Raw genomic sequence first — 21,012 nt, 5'->3', positions numbered from 1 at the left:
GACTATGGCGGAAGTTGGCTGATGCACTAGGAGCAAGACTTAACTACAGCACCACTTTTCACCCGCAATCTGATGGACAAGCAGAGCGCACAATTCAGACATTAGAAGACATGCTAAGGTCTTGCATTATGCAATTTCGTGGTAGCTGGGATGAACAACTGCCCCTGATAGAGTTTGTCTACAACAACAGTTATCAGGCGAGTATTGGGATGTCCCCGTATGAAGCTTTATATGGGAGGCAGTGTCGGACACCTTTGTGTTGGAGTGAGGTAGGAGAAGCGAGACTCCTTGCAACAAATAATGCGGTCGGATCTGAGTATTTAAGGATGACCTTGGACAAGGTGAAGATCATTAGGGATCGATTGAAGGTTGCCCAAGATCGACAGAAGACTTACACCGATGTGCGTAGAAAGGATTTGGAATTCGAGGTAGGAGATTGGGTATTCCTAATGTTATCTCCATGGAAAGGAGTAGTACGTTTTGGTCGACGAGGTAAGTTGGGTCCTCGTTATATTGGGACTTACGAGATTACGGAGAGGATTGGCCCTGTGGCGTATAGGTTGGCGTTACCAGAAGAGCTAGCTCGAGTACACAACGTATTTCATGTGTCGATGCTACGGAAGTATATTGCAGACCCTTCGCACGTACTCGAGAGTCCGGACATAGAGTTAAGGGAAGATCTTCATATGTGGAGCAGCCAGTACAGATTTTGGATCGCGAGGAGCGGACGCTACGCAACAAGACTATTCCTTTAGTTAAGGTCTTATGGCGGAACCACTTAGTCGAGGAAGCCACGTGGGAACCCGAAGCGCAGATGCGTGAGCAGTACCCACATCTGTTCCAGTGACATGCAAAAATTTTGAGGACAAAAGTTTTGTAAGGGGGGAAGGTTGTAACACCCCGTCCCGAATCGCACCGGAATCCGTGTACGTTGACCGAGGTTGACCGTTGACCGAAGGGGTCAAAAGTTGACTTTTTGACTCGGTGGGAATTTCGAGTTGACCAGGGTACCGTGGCGAAGTGCACGATGCCACGAGTTCGTAGACTGGTAGCACGTCGAAAACGGAGCTACGGTTTGAAAGTTATGGACGAAACAAGTTGCGGTCCAAACTGTCCAAAGGGTGCCGGAGTTGACTTTTTGTTTATGGGGAATTGAGCTTTGACTCATGCATGGTTGTGAAGTGCTCGTCGATACGAGTTCACAGACTAGCGGCACGCTCGTCGATACTATTCATTGATTTGTATGTGTGTGAACAATGGTGCCACATGTCAAAAAATTGGACCCACCCGTGAGTGCACAGTGGCACCCACGGGCGTTTTGACTGGCTGAGAAGGGGAGGGAGGAGAGAGAAGGAGAAGGAGGAGAGAGAGAGAGAGAGAGAGAGAGAGAAACCCAACCGGCCAACTGCCGTTCACCCATTTCCGGCCACCAAAACAGTACACGCACCACCCCACCTTGACGCCCATTTGAAAATCGACCGGCCAGCCAAAAATCACGGCCAACCGACCGCCGATGCGCCCAGATCGAGATTTTTTCCGGCAGCAACGCCGATTACTTCAAACCCAGATTTCTCTCCATTCCAACCTCCATTCGCCTCACCGCCGGTCCCGTTGAGTCACCCATTCCCCGATCTACCTTCCCATCAAAAATCATGGCCAATGGCCACCGGACGCGCCGCCGGCGGTGGCAGATTTCGGTGACCACGATGGCTCGTCGGGAAATCGACTTTCCGGTGAATTTTCAGTTGCACCGCCCATCCTTTCCCACTAATTCCTACCCTTTGAACCCAAATCCGGTGTCCACTTTCCTCAATTCTTAACGTATTGTGAGAATCGAAGGCCTAAAATCCATGAGCTTTCCAGCAAGATTCCGGCCACCTAGGGCCCGATCTCGGGGAAGTAAGACCAGATTCGTAATCCTCGTTTCACACACTTCGATTCGGTATATTACTCATAAATTTTGGTTAACGTTTGTGTTAAACCCCCCGGGTACCAGGTATTATTTACTCAAATAAAATATTAATTTATTTGAGTTGTGTGTAATATTGTTGTTCTAGGAGCACGTATGCGTCGTGGAATTGATCCCATGAAGGATCTTGGGTTAATTGCATACTCGAGGTGAGTGATCCACCTTAAATTAATTTCGAAAATTAAATTTGTGAATATTTTGTGTGAATTAAATATTTGAAATTCATATTTTATGTGTCAAATATTTAGTGGATTTATATGTGGAAATTTGATGCTCAATTGAGTGAATCAAAATATTTATATATTAAGAAATATTTTGATTTAAAGAATTTTATGAAATTGAAATTGAAATTATTAATTATTAAATTAATTTGTTGGAATATTTCATAATTGAATATCTCAAAAATATGTTTATGTGTTCGATATTATGAGAATTTCTATCTAGAATTATATTGCCAATTTATAATATTTTTAATATATATTTTGGTGCCAAAAGAATATATTTGGGAATTTAAAGAAATTATGGTTTTGATTTATTTTAATTATTGCTATGGTTATTATTCAATTATTGTGCACAATTATATGAATTAATTATATATGGAATTTATATGGTTTTCATATTACTGATTTAAATTGATTTTTGAGAATTTGAGAAAAATATGGATTTAAATTATTATGTTTCAAAAATATTTATGCATTGAAATATTAATAGCTTGACCTTATGCCATTGAAAAAATTGTATATTCAAATTGATGGATTTGAAATTGATGGAATTTATGCTATGAATTTATGACGATGATTTATAAAGGAATTGTGAAAAATTTACAGGTTCAATTGGATGGAATAAACCCAATGATATTTATGGAATTTTGAGATTTTGAAAAATATTGATTTATAATTTACGAGTTTTTAGATGCACCATATACGTACTGGTGTTCTTTATACATGGATATGATTAGCGCGCAAGTGGATGTGGTGAGTGCGTAGGTGGGTGTGAGTAGCGCACAGGTGATTATGAGGTTATCCTGTGGTTGCCATCGGATGAGGATAGGCCACCCCTCCATGGCTGGGATGCCTGTTTGTAGCGGCGCAGTGGGACCCATTCTACCGTATGCCGATTTCTCTCTTTAACTTCTGTTTGGTGATACCTTGGGACGCTGGGTACCGTTGGTGCCACTGGTATATAATGGGTGCATCAAATGGTTTTCAGAACATAGATTTCAAAATAAATATTTTGAAATTGTATTTAAATTAAGAATATATTTAATGTTGTTTTTACTATTTATTTCAAATGGAGGTTTTAATTTGATTTAATTTTTCCTTTGCTTAATTATTCAATAAATTGATTTATTTTAATTATTTAATTATTTCATGAATTGTTTTAATGTGAGTTTTATTAATATTTCGGTATTAATTGTTATGACATGCATTAATTATTTAATAATTGTTATAAGTTATTTTATTTCAATTTATTTCATTATAAATTTGGATTATTTAAATTTTTATTAAATTAATTATTTCTTGATTTTTGGGACATAAAATATTGGGTTTTGCGAAAATGTTTTAAAAAGGAAACTTTTTCCAACGGAGTGAATGGTGAGGGTTTTGAGAGAAAATATTATTTCCAATTAATTAATTAATTATTTATTTATTTATTCTTAATTAATCAAATGTACAATAATTATTATTACTATTATAATTGTATATTAGATTGGGTTACTCACTGAGATGATTAGCATTTCATATTTTTAAATTCCGTTCCCTTAGGTCCAGGTTAGTCGACGTTGATTGTCCGGGGGCGAACTCGACGTCTCAGTTCATTGCCAAAAGTCCAAGAAACATTTTCTTCCTTTTTCCTTTCCATCTTGTATTGCTTCATCTGTCATTGTATTAATTTCACAATCATTTGTATAATGCTTTGCATACTGATTGGAGACATATTTATTGAATCATATATTGATTCCCTGTTATTATTTTGTAGTGCTGTAAATTTGTATAATTAAATTGTAGTAATGTGGGAGGAATAAGATGGTGTATATAGAAGTGTGTTTTCAGTGCAGGAAAATTGTGGTAAGTCCAACCCTTAGGGGAGGTTCTGCCGAATTTTCCATTAGAGGGTCTGGTGGGGTTTTCCTGGGATCAGGACTTGTCTAGGGTTCCGTTGAGGAATTTTGGACGGGTCCTGACAGTTGGTATCAAAGCCAGTACCCAGATCGGTATGCCAGCGAGGACGCTAGGCCCCAAGGGGGGAGGATTGTGAAGTTCCACATCGGTTGGAAAGGGAAACGAAGCACGCCTTATAAGGTGGTGTGGATACCTTTCCCTTACGACGCGTTTTGACAAAACCTTGAGGGCTGGCTTGTAAGAGAATTTTCCAGATCCAAAGAGGATAATATTGCATACGGGTGGTCTGGGCTGTTATAGTTTAATAATTACCAAAATCTCAAATTCCTTAGAACCAAAATATTTTATAATGTACAAATATTTAATTCCATTCAATTTTGGAATCAAAATTCCAAATATAAATTTACTAAATATTCAACACATCAAACATATTTTTCAAATAACTAATTAACACAAAATATATATATTTTAACATCCCAAAATAATTTTAAAGGTGCGTCACTCACTGAGATGATTAGCATCTCATATTTTTAAATTTCATTCCTTTAGGTCCAGGTTAGTCGACGTTGATTGTCCGGGGGCGAACTCGACGTCTCAGTTCATTGCCAAAAGTCCAAGAAGCATTTCCTTCCTTTTTTCTTTCCATCTTGTATTGCTTCATCTGTCATTGTATTAATTTCACAATCATTTGTATAATGCTCTGTGTACTGATTGGAGACATATTTATTGAATCATATATTGATTCCCTGTTATTATTTTGCAGTGCTGTAAATTTGTGGAATTAAATTGTAGTAATGTGGGAGGAATAAGGTGGTGTATATAGAAGTGTGTTTTCAGTGCAGGAAAATTGTGGTAAGTCCACCCTTTAGGGGAGGTTCTGCCGGATTTTCCATTGGAGGGTCCAGTAGGGTTTCCTTGGGATTAGGGCTTGTCTAGGGTTCCGATGAGGAATTTTGGACAGATCCTGACATGCAGCCCCAAAGCAGCTTTAAGGCCATGTTATGCGTGCCCTCTCAAACAGAGGTTTCTCACTTAATTAAATAAAATTGATGTAGATCATAGAAGATGCCAAGAAAATACTTTGTTTGCCAGCAATTATTTGTTTACCAATCTATAACCTGAGTAGAAAATGCAGATATTGTTAATTTGATGGTGAAGATAACATTTTTTAGAAAAGAAAGATTGAATAAGGAAAAAAGAAGAAATGATAAAAGTGGGACACTAACATCACACTGACATGAAAATAATACAAGTAGCTAGAAATATGCTTCATATACAGTTGGTGGTGGAGGAGTCTTGTAGTAGTAAGGCGGAGGAGATGGTGAATGTGGTGGTGGTGATTTATAGTAGTATGGAGGTGGGGGCGATGGGGATGGTGATGGAGGAGAGTTGTAGTAGTATGGTGGTGGCGGTGACGGAGATGGGGGTGGTTGTAACAGCCCAGACCACCCGCATGCGATATTGTCCGCTTTTGGCCCAGCCCGCACGGTTTTGTCAAAACGCATCGCAAGGGAAAGATATCCGCACCCTCTTTTAAGGCATGCTTCGTTCCCCTTTCTTATCGATGTGGGATCTCACAATCCTCCCCCCTTGGGGCCCAGCGTCCTCGCTGGCACACCGATCCGAGTACTGGCTCTGATACTATCTGTAACAACCCAGACCACCCGCATGCGATATTGTCCGCTTTGGGCCCAACCCGCACGGTTTTGTCAAAACGCGTCGCAAGGGAAAGGTATCCACACCCTCTTTTAAGGCATGCTTCGTTTCTTTTTCCAACCGATGTGGGATCTCACAGTGGTGGTGGTGGTGATTTATAGACATATGGAGGAGGAGGCGATGTGTAACAGCCCAGTCCACCCGCACGAGATATTGTCCGCTTTGGGTCCAGCTCGCACAGTTTTAAAAGACCTCTCAAAGGTTAGGGGTCCTACCCCTTCACCTGCCAATCCCACTGGTCTGGGCCTTCCAGGCCTAATCAAGATATTGTCTGCTTTGAAAGCTAGGTGGTGAGCCCAATCCTACCCATCACGGTTTTACGTTCCCTATCAGGAAGGCCTCTCTAGGCTCCTTTGGGGAAGGCCTCTGAGTGGTTAGGGGTCCCACCCCTTCACCTGCCAGTCCCACTGGCCCAAACTTTAGACCCAATCGAGATATTGTTCGCTTTGGGCCTGACCCTCACAGCTTTGCTTCCTCATAGGAAGGCCTCTCAATGGAAAGGTATCCACACCCTGTTACAAGGCATACTTCGTTCCCCTTTCCAACCGATGTGGAATCTCACAATCCACCCTCCTTGGAGCCCAGAATCTTCACTGGCACACCGATTTGGGTCTGGCTCTGATACCAACTGTAACAATCCAGTCCACCCGTATGAGATACTGTCTACTTTGGGCCCAGCCCGTACGGTTTTGTCAAAATGCGTCCTAATGGTTAGGGGGAATCCTCTTACAACCCTTTTCCTGCCAGTCCCACTGGCCCAGGTTTTAGGCCCAATCGAGATGTTGTCCGCTTTAGGCCCGACCCTCACAGCTTTGCTTCCTCACAGGAAAGCCTCTCAAAGGAAAGTTATCCATACCCTCTTATAAGGCATGCTTCGTTCCCGTTTCCATCCGATGTGGGATCTTATAATCCACCCCTCTTGGAGCCCAGCATCCTCGCTGGCACACCGATCCGTGTCTGGATCTAATACCAACTGTAACAGCCCAGTCAACCCGCATGAGATATTGTCCGCTTTGGACCCGGCCCGCACGGTTTTAAAAGACCTCTCAGTGGTTAAGGGTCCCACCTTTTCACCCACCAGTGCCACTGGCTTGGGCCTCCCAAGCCCAACCAAGATATTGTTCGCTTTGGAAGCTAGGTGGTAAGCCCAATCCTACCCCTCACGGTTGTATGTTCCCTGTCAGGAATGCTTCTCTAAACTCCTTTGAGGAAGACCTCTCAGTGGTTAGGGGTCCCACCCCTTCACCTGCCAGTCCCACTAGCCTAAGCCTCCCAGCCCAATCGAGATATTGTCCGCTTTGGACCCGACCCTCATGGCTTTGCTTCCTCATAGGAAGGCTTCTCAAGGAAAATGTATCTACACCCTCTTATAAGGCATGTTTTGTTCCCCTTTCCAACCGATGTGGGATCTCACAATCCACCCCCCTTGGAGCCCAGCGTCTTCGTTGACACACCGATCCAAGTCTGGCTCTGATACCAACTGTAACAGCCCAGTCCACCCACATGAGATATTGTCCGCTTTGGGCCTAGCCCGCACGGTTTTGTCAAAACGCATCTCAATGGTTAGGGGGAATCCTCTTACAACCCCTTCCTTGCCAGTCCCACTGGCCCGGGTTTTAGGCCCAATCGAGATATTGTCCGTTTTGGGCCCGACCCTCACGGCTTTGCTTTTTCACAGGAAGGCCTCTCAAAGGAAAGGCATCAACATCCTCTTATAAGGCATGCTTCGTTCCCCTTTCCAACCGATGTGGGATCTCACAATCTACCCCCCTTGGAGCCCAACGTCCTTGCTGGCACACCGATCTAGATCTGGCTCTAATACTAACTGTAACAGCCCAGTCCACCTGTATGAGATATTGTCCGCTTTGGGCCTGACCTGCACGGTTTTAAAAGGCCTCTCAGTGGTTAGGGGTCCCACTCCTTCACCTGCCAATGCCACTGGCCCGGACCTCTCAGGCCTAACCAAGATATTGTCTGCTTTGGAAGCTAGGTGGTGAGCCCAATCCTACCCCTCACAATTTTACGTTCCCTGTCAGGAAGGCCTCTCTAGGCTCCTTTGGGAAAGGCCTCTCAGTGGTTAGGGGTCCCATCTCTTCACCTATCAGTCCCACTGGCCTGGGCCTCCTAGGCCCAACCAAGATATTGTTCTCTTTGGCTCACCACCTCACGGCTTTGCTTCCTCACATGAAGGCCTCTCAAGGGAAAGATATCCATACCCTATTATAAGGCATGCTTCGTTTTCCTTTCCAACCGATGTGGGATCTCACACGATGGGGATAGGGAAGGTGGGGCATTATAGACGTAAGGAGGTGGTGATGACTTGTAAACATATGGTGGAGAAGGCGACGGAGATGGAGGAGGTGGGGACGTGTAGATATATGGAGGAGGAGGTGGGGATTTATAATTGTAAGGAGGTGGTGGTGATGGTGATGATAGAGGAGGTGACTTATAAATATAAGGAGGAGGGGGAGAAGGTGATGGAGGAGGTGGAGATTTATACACGTAAGGAGGAGGTGGTGATGGAGATGGTGGAGGAGGAGATTGATAAACATAAGGTGGAGGTGGGGATTGGTAAACATAGGGAGGAGGTGGGGACGGAGATGGTGGAGGTGGGGATTGATAAACATAAGGAGGTGGCGGAGATGGAGAAGGTGGTGGAGGAGACTTATAGACATATGATGGTGGAGGTGGTGGAGACAGGCCAACATAAGGAGAAGGTGGTGATGGAGATGGTGGTGGTGGAGATTGGATAACATATGGAGGAGGAGCTGATGGAGATGGTGGAGGTGGAGATTGGTAAACATAGGGAGGAGGTGGGGATGGGGATGGTGGAGGTGGAGATTGATAAACATAAGGAGGAGGTGGTGACGGAGATGGTGGTGGTGGGGATTGGTAAACATATGGAGGAGGTGGAGATTGATAAATATAAGGAGGTGGCGGTGATGGTGATGGAGGAGGTGGTGACTTATAGACATATGGAGGGGGATGTGATGGAGATGGTGGAGGTGGAGATTGGTAAACATATGGAGGAGGTGGAAATGGAGATGGTGGAGGTCGAGATTGATAAATGTAAGGAGGTGGCAGTGATGTTGATGGTGGTGGTGGAGGTGGTGACTTATAGACATGTGGAGGAGGAGATGATGGAGAAGGTGGAGGAGGAGATTGATAAACGTAAGGAGGAGGTGAGGATGGAGATGGAGGTGGTGGTGACTTATAAAAATAAGGAGGGGGAGGTGATTTGTATACATAAGGAGGTGGTGGTGATGGTGATGGTGATGGTGGTGGAGGAGACTTATAGACATAAGGTGGTGGTGGTGATAGTGATGGTGGTGGAGGAGACTTATAGACATAACGGGGTGGTGGCAATGGAGATGGAGGAGGTGGTGACTTGTACACATATGGAGGAGGAGGTGATGGAGATGGTGGTGGTGGGGATTTGTAAACATAAGTTGGGGGAGGGGGTGATTTGTTATAGTACTTGGGAGGAGGAGGAGGAGACTTATAGTAGTATTTAGGAGGTGGAGGAGGAGACCTATAGTAGTATTTAGGTGGTGGTGGAGGTGAAGGTGAAGGTGGGGGTGGAGACTTATAGTAGTAAGGAGGAAGTCTTTGTGGATATGGTGGTAGTGGAGACTTGTAAACATAGGGAGCAGAAGGAGGAGAAGCATAAATGTAAGGTTTGTAGTCATCAGTAGCAGCTACATTACTTGCAACCAGGCATACTGCCAAAACAAAGAGCAGACTAAGCCAAAAATTGGCCATTTTTCAGCAATGCTAAATGCTGAGGAGCCCCTCTACTTCTATTGTGCTGTAGGATTGAGGTGTTATCTGTGAACGAGTTCAAAGAAGAAGCTCACAGTTTATATAGTTATCCTTTTGGATCTAAATGACACTTTTTTAATAACATATATGATATTTTTAACTTGTAACAAACACTAAATCAAATTCTAAAAGTTTTGTCAATTATATATTTTAAGTATGGGCCATTGGGGTAATGGGATCCCACTAACATCTGAAAAGTTTCTGTTCATGAGTATGTGCTTTGAAGTTTTCTAAAGATGAATAAAGCAAAAATGTGTTCAACATGGTCAAATTAATTAAACAACTGGGGAATTTATATATAGATATATAAATATATATTTATTGAAAAAACGAAATTAAGGAAAGATCGTGCCAATTATTCTTCAATTATCAAGAGGGAGTAGTTTTGTATTATTTTAGGTAGACGTACCCCAATCACTTTCCTTGGGAACCTTCCTTGGAAAGTTCCAATGAAACATCCTAGTTCCCATTGTTGAAAAGTTGCATTGCCGAACTAGGTCTGAATATATTATCTCTCTCTCTCTCTCTATATATATATATATATATATACATAGTACTAATTTATATTCATATCATTACTCATTAGTTAAGTTAAGCTTAATTTAATTTATAAAAAAGAAAAGCTTTAATGTATATAGATGGACATGGTATATTTGTTGGTTATGATAAATCACATCTCGGGATTTTTAATGATTGTAGCGTTTTTCAATATTTTCTAAAAGTTACCAGTTCCCTCCGTCTGGGGAAAAAAAAAAAGTTACTGGTTCCCTTTAAAAAGAAAAGACACCCTGAGTACTATTTTTTTAAAAAGAAAAGACACCCTGAGTACTATTTTTTTTTTTATTGAACCTGAGTACTAATTAAAAAAAAAAAATACTTTGTTCACCAACTCGGTCAAGGAAATTTCATTTAGGTTCCTTGACTCCTCCAATGAAGATATCTTAGCTTCAAACCTCTCGGGCAAGGAGACCAACACCTTCTCCACAATCCTTTGGTCACTTAATCTTTCACCTAGCACCCTAATTTGATTCACCATATTAAGAAGCCTTGTGGTGAACTCCTTAACCGTTTCTTTGTCTTTCATCTTGATAGTCTCAAACTCCCTCCTTAGGTTAAGGATTTGCACTTGCCTTGTCCTTGCACTCCCTTAGAACTCATCTTGAAGTTTGTCCCAAGCTTCTTTGGCACTCTCACATGCCATTATCCTTGTGAAAATGGTATCACTAATACAAGAATGAATGGCGGTGAGAGCCTTGAAACCTTTAGCCAATTCCTCCTCATGGTGCTTGATTTGGTTGACCGTTGCCCCTTGTCTCAAAGGCTCGGGTTCTTGGGGATTTATGGTGACCTCCCAAAGACCATAAGCCTTCAAGTAGGCTTGCATCTTGATACTCCAAATGTTGTAGTTCTCCCCATTGAAGATAGGAGGAGAAGGAGTTGAAAAACTTGAAGAAGCCATGTGAATGTTGCTTTCTAGTATGAAGGAATATGAAAATATATTTGTGCTTTCAAGTATCTCTTCACTCTCAAGGAACGAACCAGCCCAAAAACCTCACAAATCTCACAAAAATATGCCTTGCTCTGATACCACTTTGTTGGGGTGAGAAGGTTATGACCAAGAGCAAGCTAGCTTGAAGTGTTAGCAACAAGCAAGCTTTTGGTGATGCTCTTGGGAATGGTTGTGTGTGAGTTGTGTTTTTAGGTTTTGGTTATGGTGTTTTCTGGTTTTTAGGGTTCCTAAAGTGTTCTAAGGTGTTGAAGAAGAGATAAGAAGAAGAGGAACACGTTGGCTTTTGAAAATAAGGCTTGGATGTGTAGCCATTTCATTCATTTTACAATATAAGCTTGAAATTACAACTAGTTCACACATGCCAAGCATGTGAGCTTACAAAATGATTAAAGTATTTGAAATTTAAAAAGTAAAATGGTCAACACCTAACTTTTCATACACAAAAGAGTCAAAAACCAGCTGCAACATGTCTATTCCAAATATAGTAAAAGGTGGCACATGGTTTGAACTAAGTTCTTATTGTTTAACTAGTTTGGGTAAACAACCAAACTAGCTTCACCTACTTAGTTCCCCTTTGTATCTGCTTATGAAACTTGGTTTGAAGCATCCTTGGTCATCAATAAATATTGTTCCAAGAGCTAGGAAAGTTCTGGAACCGGATCATGGGCCAAACAGCTCCAAAACTGGCCCATACTCTGCATACTGGGCCCATCAGATACAGCAATCTGTTTGGAATAGAAAATGGACTTTCCCATGTCATTTTGACCTGAAATTTAAACCATAGTCTTCTATATATGTCTGTAGACATCCCTCAAAATTTCAGCCCAAAACTCCATTTGCAACCTGAGATATAAGATAAATAGTGAAACTATGTTGCTGGAAATTATGAATCCAGCACCATAGGCACTTCAAGCATAACATTCCTACTCTTTTGTGCATAATTTTGCCTATAATTTTGCATACATAACTTAGGCAAAAAACATTATCAAAATATACCTTGAATCAATTAAAAACATACAAAAAATATAAACTCATAAAAGGAAAGGATTTGATACCAAGGTGTGCATGCTAGCCGGTGACATGCACCATCAAGTGGCAAAATTGCCACACTTCAACAAGTAAAACAATGTTTATTAAAAGTATTATAATTGTCAAAGATTCAAGATCGCTACATAATTAATTTTATAAAACAGAGTAAAAGGTGAGAGATTTTTGTTTTTATTATTGTTGTTGAAAGAGATTCACAACTTGATTTAATTAATTAGTCTTTTCTTTTCTTTTCTTTTTTAGAAAGGACCTGATTAGTTAATAAGAAAACATATAAATTTACTCTTCAGTAAGGTACCATATGCATGGAATATTATATTTATATGTTGGGATACAATTAAATCTCCAAAACAAATTTATTTATGTAATTCTTTTGTTATCTTGTTGAATGTTTTAAATGTCGGGCATTACAGTTTTATATATGAAGCTACTGACACAACCAGATCAGACTACGTACATGGATCCCAATCCAACGGATTGAAGATGCAGATTGATTTTATTTTTGGCAAACGATTTGATAGAAGTACTTCTCCAATGTCAAAAATTAATCAATATAATTTTCTCTGTTTTTATAATAAAAAAAGAACACCGATTAGGAATGTTACAATTAATTGCTCATCTTGGATTCAAGATCATAATTACCTGATATCTTCATAATTAAAGACAAAAGAAAAAAGAGAATTCCTATATAAATAAGATGATTTATTAATTTATTAAAGTTTTACTTATTGCCTTATTATAAGGCATAAATATCAAGCCATTACTATCATCATAAATATATATATATAGATTGCAAAATAGGTAGCTGCAGAACATGAAGTCTATGTTTCTTCCTTTTATTCGCAATCCGGTTTCCCACGTATGTAATAAGGCTGAACGGCTGTGCGCAGCAAGTTGCCGAGACAAGAATTTTTATTCTCGCGGCAATTTTATTTTTCTTCTAGCTATATTATAACTATAACCTGCAATACAAGAAAAAAAAATTAAAAATTAAAAAGATTTATAAAAAAATAAAAACAATAAAAAAACGTTGAATAAATCATCAACAGCAACATATACGTAGGACAATAATTAAAAGTTAACGTCTATCTTCATAAACCGTACGGAACGTTTTTTGGTCAAAAGATAATTCTGTCCTATTCCGCTTCATTGAAAATAAATCGACCAACATTAATTAATTTGGTTAACCTCTGTTTCATATATATATATATATATAATTTGGTTAACCTGATCTGTTTCATACATATATATATATATATATATTATTCCCTCTACAGTGTCATTTTCTTATTTTTTTGGGTACCCTCTGGAGCATTTGAAGTGTTTATTACTCATCTCACTCTTATCCTGGCCGAGAGGAAAAAAGAAGCAGAAAAGCAAGAATTTCATAATCTTATAATTTCTTCGGATGGAATATATAATTTAGTGTAAAGCTGGTCAAAACTTTTCAGATGATAGAAATAATTAAAAGAAGATAGAAAGAATAAGAAAAGTCAAAATGTGTTCACTTACAAGAACGTAGTAGTATAGTTAAACTTAGGGTAGAGCTGGTGATGGTGTAGGTGGTTTCGGGGATGGTGTAGGTGGTTTTGGGGATGGCGGTGGCGGTGGAGGTGGTGGTAGAGGCGGAGGAGGTGAAGGAGGCGGTGGTGGAGGATATCGTGGAGGTGGTGGTGGTGGTGGAGGGCGGGTAAATATTGGAGGGAATGGAAATGGGAATGGGAATGGGAATGGAGGCAGTGTAGGCAGTGGAAACGGAAATGGAAAAAATATCTTGTTATCATTAACGGGCAAGGAAGAAGATTTAACCACTTCATGATGAGGAATGTCTCTAGCTTCTGCGGTACTACTACAAGTAATAGAGACGAAGATCAAGCTTACTATTAGTACTACTGCCACATTACCCCAAAACCCACCCCTGTTAACCGCCATATTTGTTTTCCACTTTCTACTTCTGTGAGGATTGAGGAGATCTTGCTCCGTTGCATCACCTATTTATATCCTCATTTCTCCAATTAACTTCTTGATTTTACAATTTTTATTTTTTTGCTTGACCAAATTCTTAATTTACCATTAATTCAACTGCATATTGAATAAGGGATGGGATCTCACTAGCTACCTACCCTCTCTACCTATTACTCTACAATTTCTTTATTCTTGACTTTGTAGTTTGAATCTATTCCATCCATGCTAAAACTTTGCCATAAAACCTTTTAGATTACTATGTATATGTGAATTTTTAGCATTTCGGTAATACTAGCGATAAAGTACTCTATATACAATTTGGCGGCCTTGATAGCTCTAGCTAGTAGTACCATTCTAAATTTCTGTTAACATATAAACAAACTAATAAGATAAGTCGATCTCATAATTTTTTCAAATATATACAAATAAAAAAAAAAAAAAACCAGAAAGAAAATGATGTACCATAATCGGTACGTAGTTTGAACTATAGTTAAATTTGACAAAGAAAATGGAGAAACTAATGATTCCATCGGTGAAAGTAATGTGTAGTGAGTTCTAATTAATTGGTTGTGGCTAGTATATCATTTATAAAAACTAGTATGCACGGGTACTCCTTCAAACGATATCCAAGAACACATTTATATTTGTCATATTTATGTATAGGTAATTATATCACTGCTTTTCATATGGAACTCAGTTGTTGCTGTTGTTGTTGTTTTCTTTTTTTCTTTTTTTAAATAGGTTGCAAATGGGAATCAGAATTCCATTCACTATATATATATATATATATATATATAAACAGAGAAACAGAGGATCTACTAGACATATGTATTCTTGAAATTTAAATATATATATATATATATATTACAATTTTTCATGTTGAAATTATATTTGTTATTACTTTTTGGAGTACGCGAATGTCACTGTCAAAACACGATTGATTTTCATATCTAAATATTCAAATTTTAACAAAATCTGGTTACCGTGTATTTAGCGCGATTTTCATGTACTTACTACTTTTTTCTTTTTTTTTGGGTAATGGTAGTTACTAGATACATTGAATGATAATTACTATGTCAAATCATATTTGTATATTTGTGGTGGTATCAATCTCATTAGGAGACATTATTCATTAAGACTGACCTACAGTTAAGATGGTACACCCGTTCAATTAAAAATTACCAACTCATCAAGATTTAACACATTATCTATATATATCCATATAATCAATTTAAAATTGATAATTTTTTTACTAACAAATCAATTTTCTCAATTCTAGCTTGTTTAACATATTCAATTTAGTTACAAAGAATTTTTACTCAAAAAAAAATATTATAAGGAATACTTTATTTTGATCTACACATTTTATTATACAAAAAAAAAAAAAAAAAAAAAAAAAAAAAAAAAAAAACCTAAAATTTAAAAAAAGATGAAAGAAAAAAGAAACATATAAAATTATATTTTGCATGCGTAAAGTACAAGTATTTTTTTTGTATAATACTTTTAATTTTTTGTACAATATATAATACCTATATGTACAGTCCGTCTATGGTGCGGACGGTCCTCATGCGAACCACAGTATTAGTGACGATTTTTCATAGTATTAGTGATGATTTTCTAAGAAACCATCGTTAATACTATAAAAAACCGTCTATATATATTATATTATATATATATATATTAGTCCCCAAGTTAATTTTATTTTGCAAGCAGGTATTATAAAAAAAAAAATACATATCTATACTAGTTTATGTTATGCAAATTAATTTTCTAATATATGTTTATTTGTTATTTATTTTTATTTTTGTTTTTAATATTTTTTTGACATCTCTATGCTTTTAATATAATTGTCATTCAAAAACATTTATGGAGCCCAAGGTCCAACCGCAACTATGAATTGACTATCTAATATGGAGAAGATCTTAAAAGAGGGGATGCAGTGCCCTGACGAGGATATGGTTAGGATCTCCGGCTTTATGTTAGAGGGTGATGCCAGGAAATGGTGGAAGTTGGAAAAGACTCGTAGGAGGCACACATGGAATCAGTTTAAGATTGCTTTAACCACAGAGTACTATCCTCCTGTCTACCGTGATGCCAGAAGGCGAGAGTTTGAGGAGCTGCGGCAGGGAAATATGACCGTTTCTGAGTATGAGCGAAGATTTCGGGAGCTATTCGAATTTTGCATGCATTTGATTTCGGATGACCATACGAAGAAGGTGAGATTTATTGATGGCTTGAATGAGAACATAGCCCTAACCCTTGCCGAATCAATGCATCCTACTTATTAATCTGCTAGGGATACAACGCTTGAGTTGGAGAGGCAAGTAGAGATGCGTAAGCCCTCGAGGCGTAGATCATTTGAGGGTTCATATAGTGGGGCACCTAGCCAATAAGCATCCAAAAAGAGCCATATTTTAGGGTCCTCAGGTAGTGGTGTAACACTCTGCCCCAAAATATGCCGGAAATTTCTCAAGTTAATCAAAGTTGATCGAGTTTGACCGTTGTTGACCGATAAGGATCAAACTTTAACTTTTTGACTCGGCAAGAATTTTAGGTTGACCAAGGCACCTTCGTGGAGTATGTATTGACCCGAGTTCGTAGACTAGTAGCACGATGAAAACGGAGTTACGGTTTGAAATTTATGAGCAAAACAAGTTGAGGTCCAAATTGTCCGAAAGTGCCGAGTTGACTTTTTATTGTTGTAGAAATGAGCTTTGACTCATGTACGGTTGTGAAGTTGTCAGGACCCGTCCAGAATTCCTTCCCCGGAACCCTAGACAGCCCTGATCCCAGGGAAACCCTACCGAACTCTCCAACGGAAAATCCGGCAGAGCCTCCCCTAAGGGATTTACTTACCACAAATTTACCTGCACTGAAAACACACTTCTAAAATTGTCCCCTTATTCCTCCCACAGTACTACAAGTTGGTTCCACAAATTTCAGCACTTCAAAATAAATACAGTAATCCAGTGCATAATAAATACAACAAGAGTGAAAGAAATAGTACAACTGCAATAAAGAAGAACAGGGTACTTCACGAAGTAAAACAGCGATGAAGATCGAGTCCGCTCCGAATGAACACCGACAACCTGGTACCTAGAGGAACGGAATTTAAGAGTGTGAGATGCTAATCATCTCAGTGAGCGACCCTACTACTCTACACTATCATACCACGGTAATAGATATATAAATAATAATTAGTTGGAAATAATAATTTCTCTCAAAACCCTTACAATTCTCTTAGTTGGAAAGGTTCCCCTTTTAAAACATTTTCACAAAACCCTTTATTCATATTTCCCGAAAACCAAGACATCAATTAAATACCAGAAGCGATAACAATTATATTTTTCATTAACATTTTATTTTTAAAACACAGTTCTGAAAATCATTTGATGCACCCACTATATACCAGTGGCGCCAACAGTACCCAGCGTCCCAAGGTACCGCCAGACAGGAGGTTATAGAAAGAAACCGGCATACGGTCGCGTGGCGTCCCACTGCGCCACTGCTAACCTGGTGTCCCGGCCAATGGGGGGTGGCCACCCTCTCCGATGGCATCCACAGGACACCCTCATAATATCACCTGCGCGCTACTCACACCCACCTGCGCGCTAATCATATCCGTGTGCACAATATCCATATCACATAATCAGAACACCAGTACGTGCACGGTGCATCTAAAAATTATAAAATCCATAAATTTAAATCATAAAACAAATTTCACATTTTTCATAAGCATAGCGGGCATAATCCATCCGCTTGAACCGGAAAATTCTCCACAATTTCTTTATAATCAATGCCATAAATTCCATGATTTTCAAATCCACCAACTTCCAAATCCATCAATTTAAATATCCACATTTTTCCAAGCATAAATAATTTCTCGAAATATCATAATCAAATCCCATAATATTTTATGGGCATATTTCATAAAAATTGAAATCACCAACATAACCAAATATTTTCCTTGAAATATTTGAAAATCAAATCGTGCCCAATTTACCATTAAAACCACACCAATTTCAAAATCCTCAAAACCATAAAATAATTCCACATGGCATAAATTGGTGAAATGCACATTTTCTTAAATCCGATAAATTCACAATAATTTTCACAATAAATCAAATAAATATTTGGCACATAAAAATTAAATTCCAAATATTTAAATCACACATAATATATTCACCAATTAAATTTCCCAAAATTAAATTGAAGGTGGGTCACTCACCTGGAGCACGCAATTAACCCATGATCCACTACGGGATCAATTCTACGACTCACCGGTGCTCCTAGAACAAAATTCACAGACAGTCAAATAAATTAATATTTTATTCGGGTAAATAATACCCGGTACCCGGGGGCTCAAACACAAACTTTAACCAAAATGGTCGAATGATATACCGAATCGAAGCTTGTGGGACGAGGATCACCAATCCGGTCTCCGTCGACCTCAATTCCGCCGGAGGTGGCCGGAATTTGGTCGGAAAGTTTCGGCCGGTGTTCACTTCCCCATATCTCGCAAACCGCTTCGAATTTCTGGGATTGGAGGCCATTTTTGGATTCAGAGGACCCAAAATAGGGGGATAGGAGGCTCAATTGGGAGTGGGCTGGCCGGAAAACACAAGAAAAGAGGAGAGAGAAACTTGGCCGGCCGGCGGCTTCTCCGGCCCGATCGGCGCGCGTCCGGCGGCGGCTGGCCGTGAAACTTGGCGGCCGAGCTCGCGAGGTGGCAGGCTTCCTTGGTGGCTGGCGCGTGAGGGCTATGGGTGGCCGGAATTTGAAACACAGGAGAGAGAGAGGGACGGTCGGGAGAGAAGAAAGAAAAGCTGCGTGTGTGTGTGTATTTCGGGGAAGAAGAAGGGAAAAAAGAAAAGAAAAAGAAAAAGAAAGAATGGTCTTTTCCCACGTGGGGAAAGAAAAAGAAAAAGAAAAAGAAAAAGGAAAAGGAAAAGGAAAAGAAAAAGAAATAAAAAAAAGAAATAATTAAATAATATTAATAATAATATTATTATTCAAAAATAATAAAATAATTTGATTTTTTTTTTTTTTTTCACATGGTTGACATGTGGCATTTCACCATGGTGACACATGGCCACCTTCATTGAATCACACGTGGCACCTCGTTATGCGTGTAAAAATAATATTAAAATAATACAGTATTTGAAAAACTTTACAGGTCCATAACTTTCAAACCACATGTCCAAATCGGACGTGCCGCTAGTCTACGGACTCGTATCGACGAGCACTTCACAACCATGCATGAGTCAAAGCTCAACCTTGCATGAATAAAAAGTCAACTCCGGCACCCCTTGGACAGTTTGGACCTCAACTTGTTTTGCTCATAACTTTCAAACCGTAGCTCCGTTTTCGACGTGCTACCAGTCTACGAACTCGTGGCATCATGCACTTCGCCACGGTATCCTGGTCAACTCGAAATTCTCACCGAGTCAAAAAGTCAACTTTTGACCCCTTCGGTCAACGGTCAACGGTCAACCTCGATCAACGTGCACGGATTCCGGTGCGATTCGGGACGGGGTGTTACAGAAGTACTCATTGATACGAGTCCATAGACTAGCAGCACGCCTGATTTGGACATTTCGGTGAAAAGTTATGGAACTGCAAAGTATTTTCAAATACTGTATTATTTTAATATTATTTTTAAACATGTGAACAGTTTGCGCCATGTGTAACATTATGAAATGTGCCATGTGTCATGACAAGAAAATACCACATGTCAGCCATGATTAAATACTACATTATTTTATCTTATATTATTATTTTAATATTATTTTCTATATATATATATATATTTTTTTTCGCCCCCACATGGGGAAATGCCCCATGGGCTTTTCTTCTTCTTCTACCTTTTCTTCCTTCTTCTTCTTCTTCTTCCTTCTCTCCTCCTCCCTATCGGCCCCACCTTGGTTTCTCCATTTCCGACCACCAGAAGGCCACACGTGCCGGCCACCGTCGAAGCCTAGTCGCCGGTGAGCTCGGCTACGAAGTTAGGTGGCTGGCTGATCAACGACACACCCAGATCGACGGGTAAAGCCAGCGGCGGCACAAATAACATTTCCGATGATTTCGCCATTTTTCGACATACCCAATCCAAATTTATACTCTATCCCCCCTATTTTGGGTTCTGTGATCTCAAAAATGACCTCCATTTATTCAATTTCGAAGCGAATTGTGAGATAGGTGGAGGAGGAGCTTGACCGAAGCTTCCCGATCAAATTCCGGCCACCACCGGTGGGTTTTGTGGTCAATGGAGGTTAGAAATGTGTTCCTCATCTTATTAGCTTTCTATAGGCACCTCATTTGTGAATTTTGGTTAACGTTTGTGTTAAATCCTCCGGATAACTGTGTATAATTTATCCAATTAAAATATTATTTTAATCGGTTTGTGTATTGTTGATGCTTTAGGAGCACGTGTGAATTATAGAATTGATCCTATAGAGGATCTTGGTATAATTGCATGCTCGAGGTGAGTGACCCACCTTCAAAACTATTTTTGGGACTATTAAAATTATATATTTTGTGTTATTTGAAATTATGGAAAATAAATATGTTGATATTGAGAGGAGTTGATATTTAAAATTTATAATGCCAAGTTATGATTAATTAATATATGTAATGTCACCGAACTATATTTTGGGATTGTGAAAAAAAAAATATATATATATATATATATATGGTGCTAATTGAATTTATGAAAAATGTGCTATATATGTTTAATATTGAAAAGATTGTTATTTGAGCTTATGATGATGATTTATGTTGACTTAGTGCATGTATTGCATCAAAAATTATATTTTGGGTTTTTAAATAAATTATGTTTTAAGTTGTTATTAAATTTATTT

General features: G+C 39.2%; 1 protein-coding gene and 1 long non-coding RNA gene across 2 annotated transcripts; both read right to left on the bottom strand.

The window, feature by feature from the left end:
• Positions 1 to 6,366: 6,366 nt before the first annotated feature.
• On the bottom strand, positions 6,367 to 9,570 carry LOC125421052 (extensin-2). The gene is made up of 2 exons (XM_048468774.2): positions 8,060 to 9,570; positions 6,367 to 6,436 (listed from the first exon to the last, which is right to left on the bottom strand). Exons 1-2 carry the CDS (start codon positions 9,568 to 9,570, stop codon positions 6,367 to 6,369), a joined length of 1,581 nt encoding a protein of 526 aa, XP_048324731.2.
• A 3,306-nt stretch (positions 9,571 to 12,876) lies between these two features.
• On the bottom strand, positions 12,877 to 14,146 carry LOC107412601 (uncharacterized). The gene is made up of 2 exons (XR_001580959.4): positions 13,700 to 14,146; positions 12,877 to 13,149 (listed from the first exon to the last, which is right to left on the bottom strand). It is a non-coding gene; the product is annotated as an uncharacterized LOC107412601 (long non-coding RNA).
• Between the last annotated feature and the right edge of the window lie 6,866 nt (positions 14,147 to 21,012).

Source organism: Ziziphus jujuba, chromosome 10 (assembly GCF_031755915.1).
Source record: "Ziziphus jujuba cultivar Dongzao chromosome 10, ASM3175591v1".
In the NCBI taxonomy this organism is placed as follows: domain Eukaryota; kingdom Viridiplantae; phylum Streptophyta; class Magnoliopsida; order Rosales; family Rhamnaceae; genus Ziziphus; species Ziziphus jujuba.
Note: the sequence above shows the minus strand (reverse complement) of the source record. Positions and strands in the feature narration are given on the sequence as shown.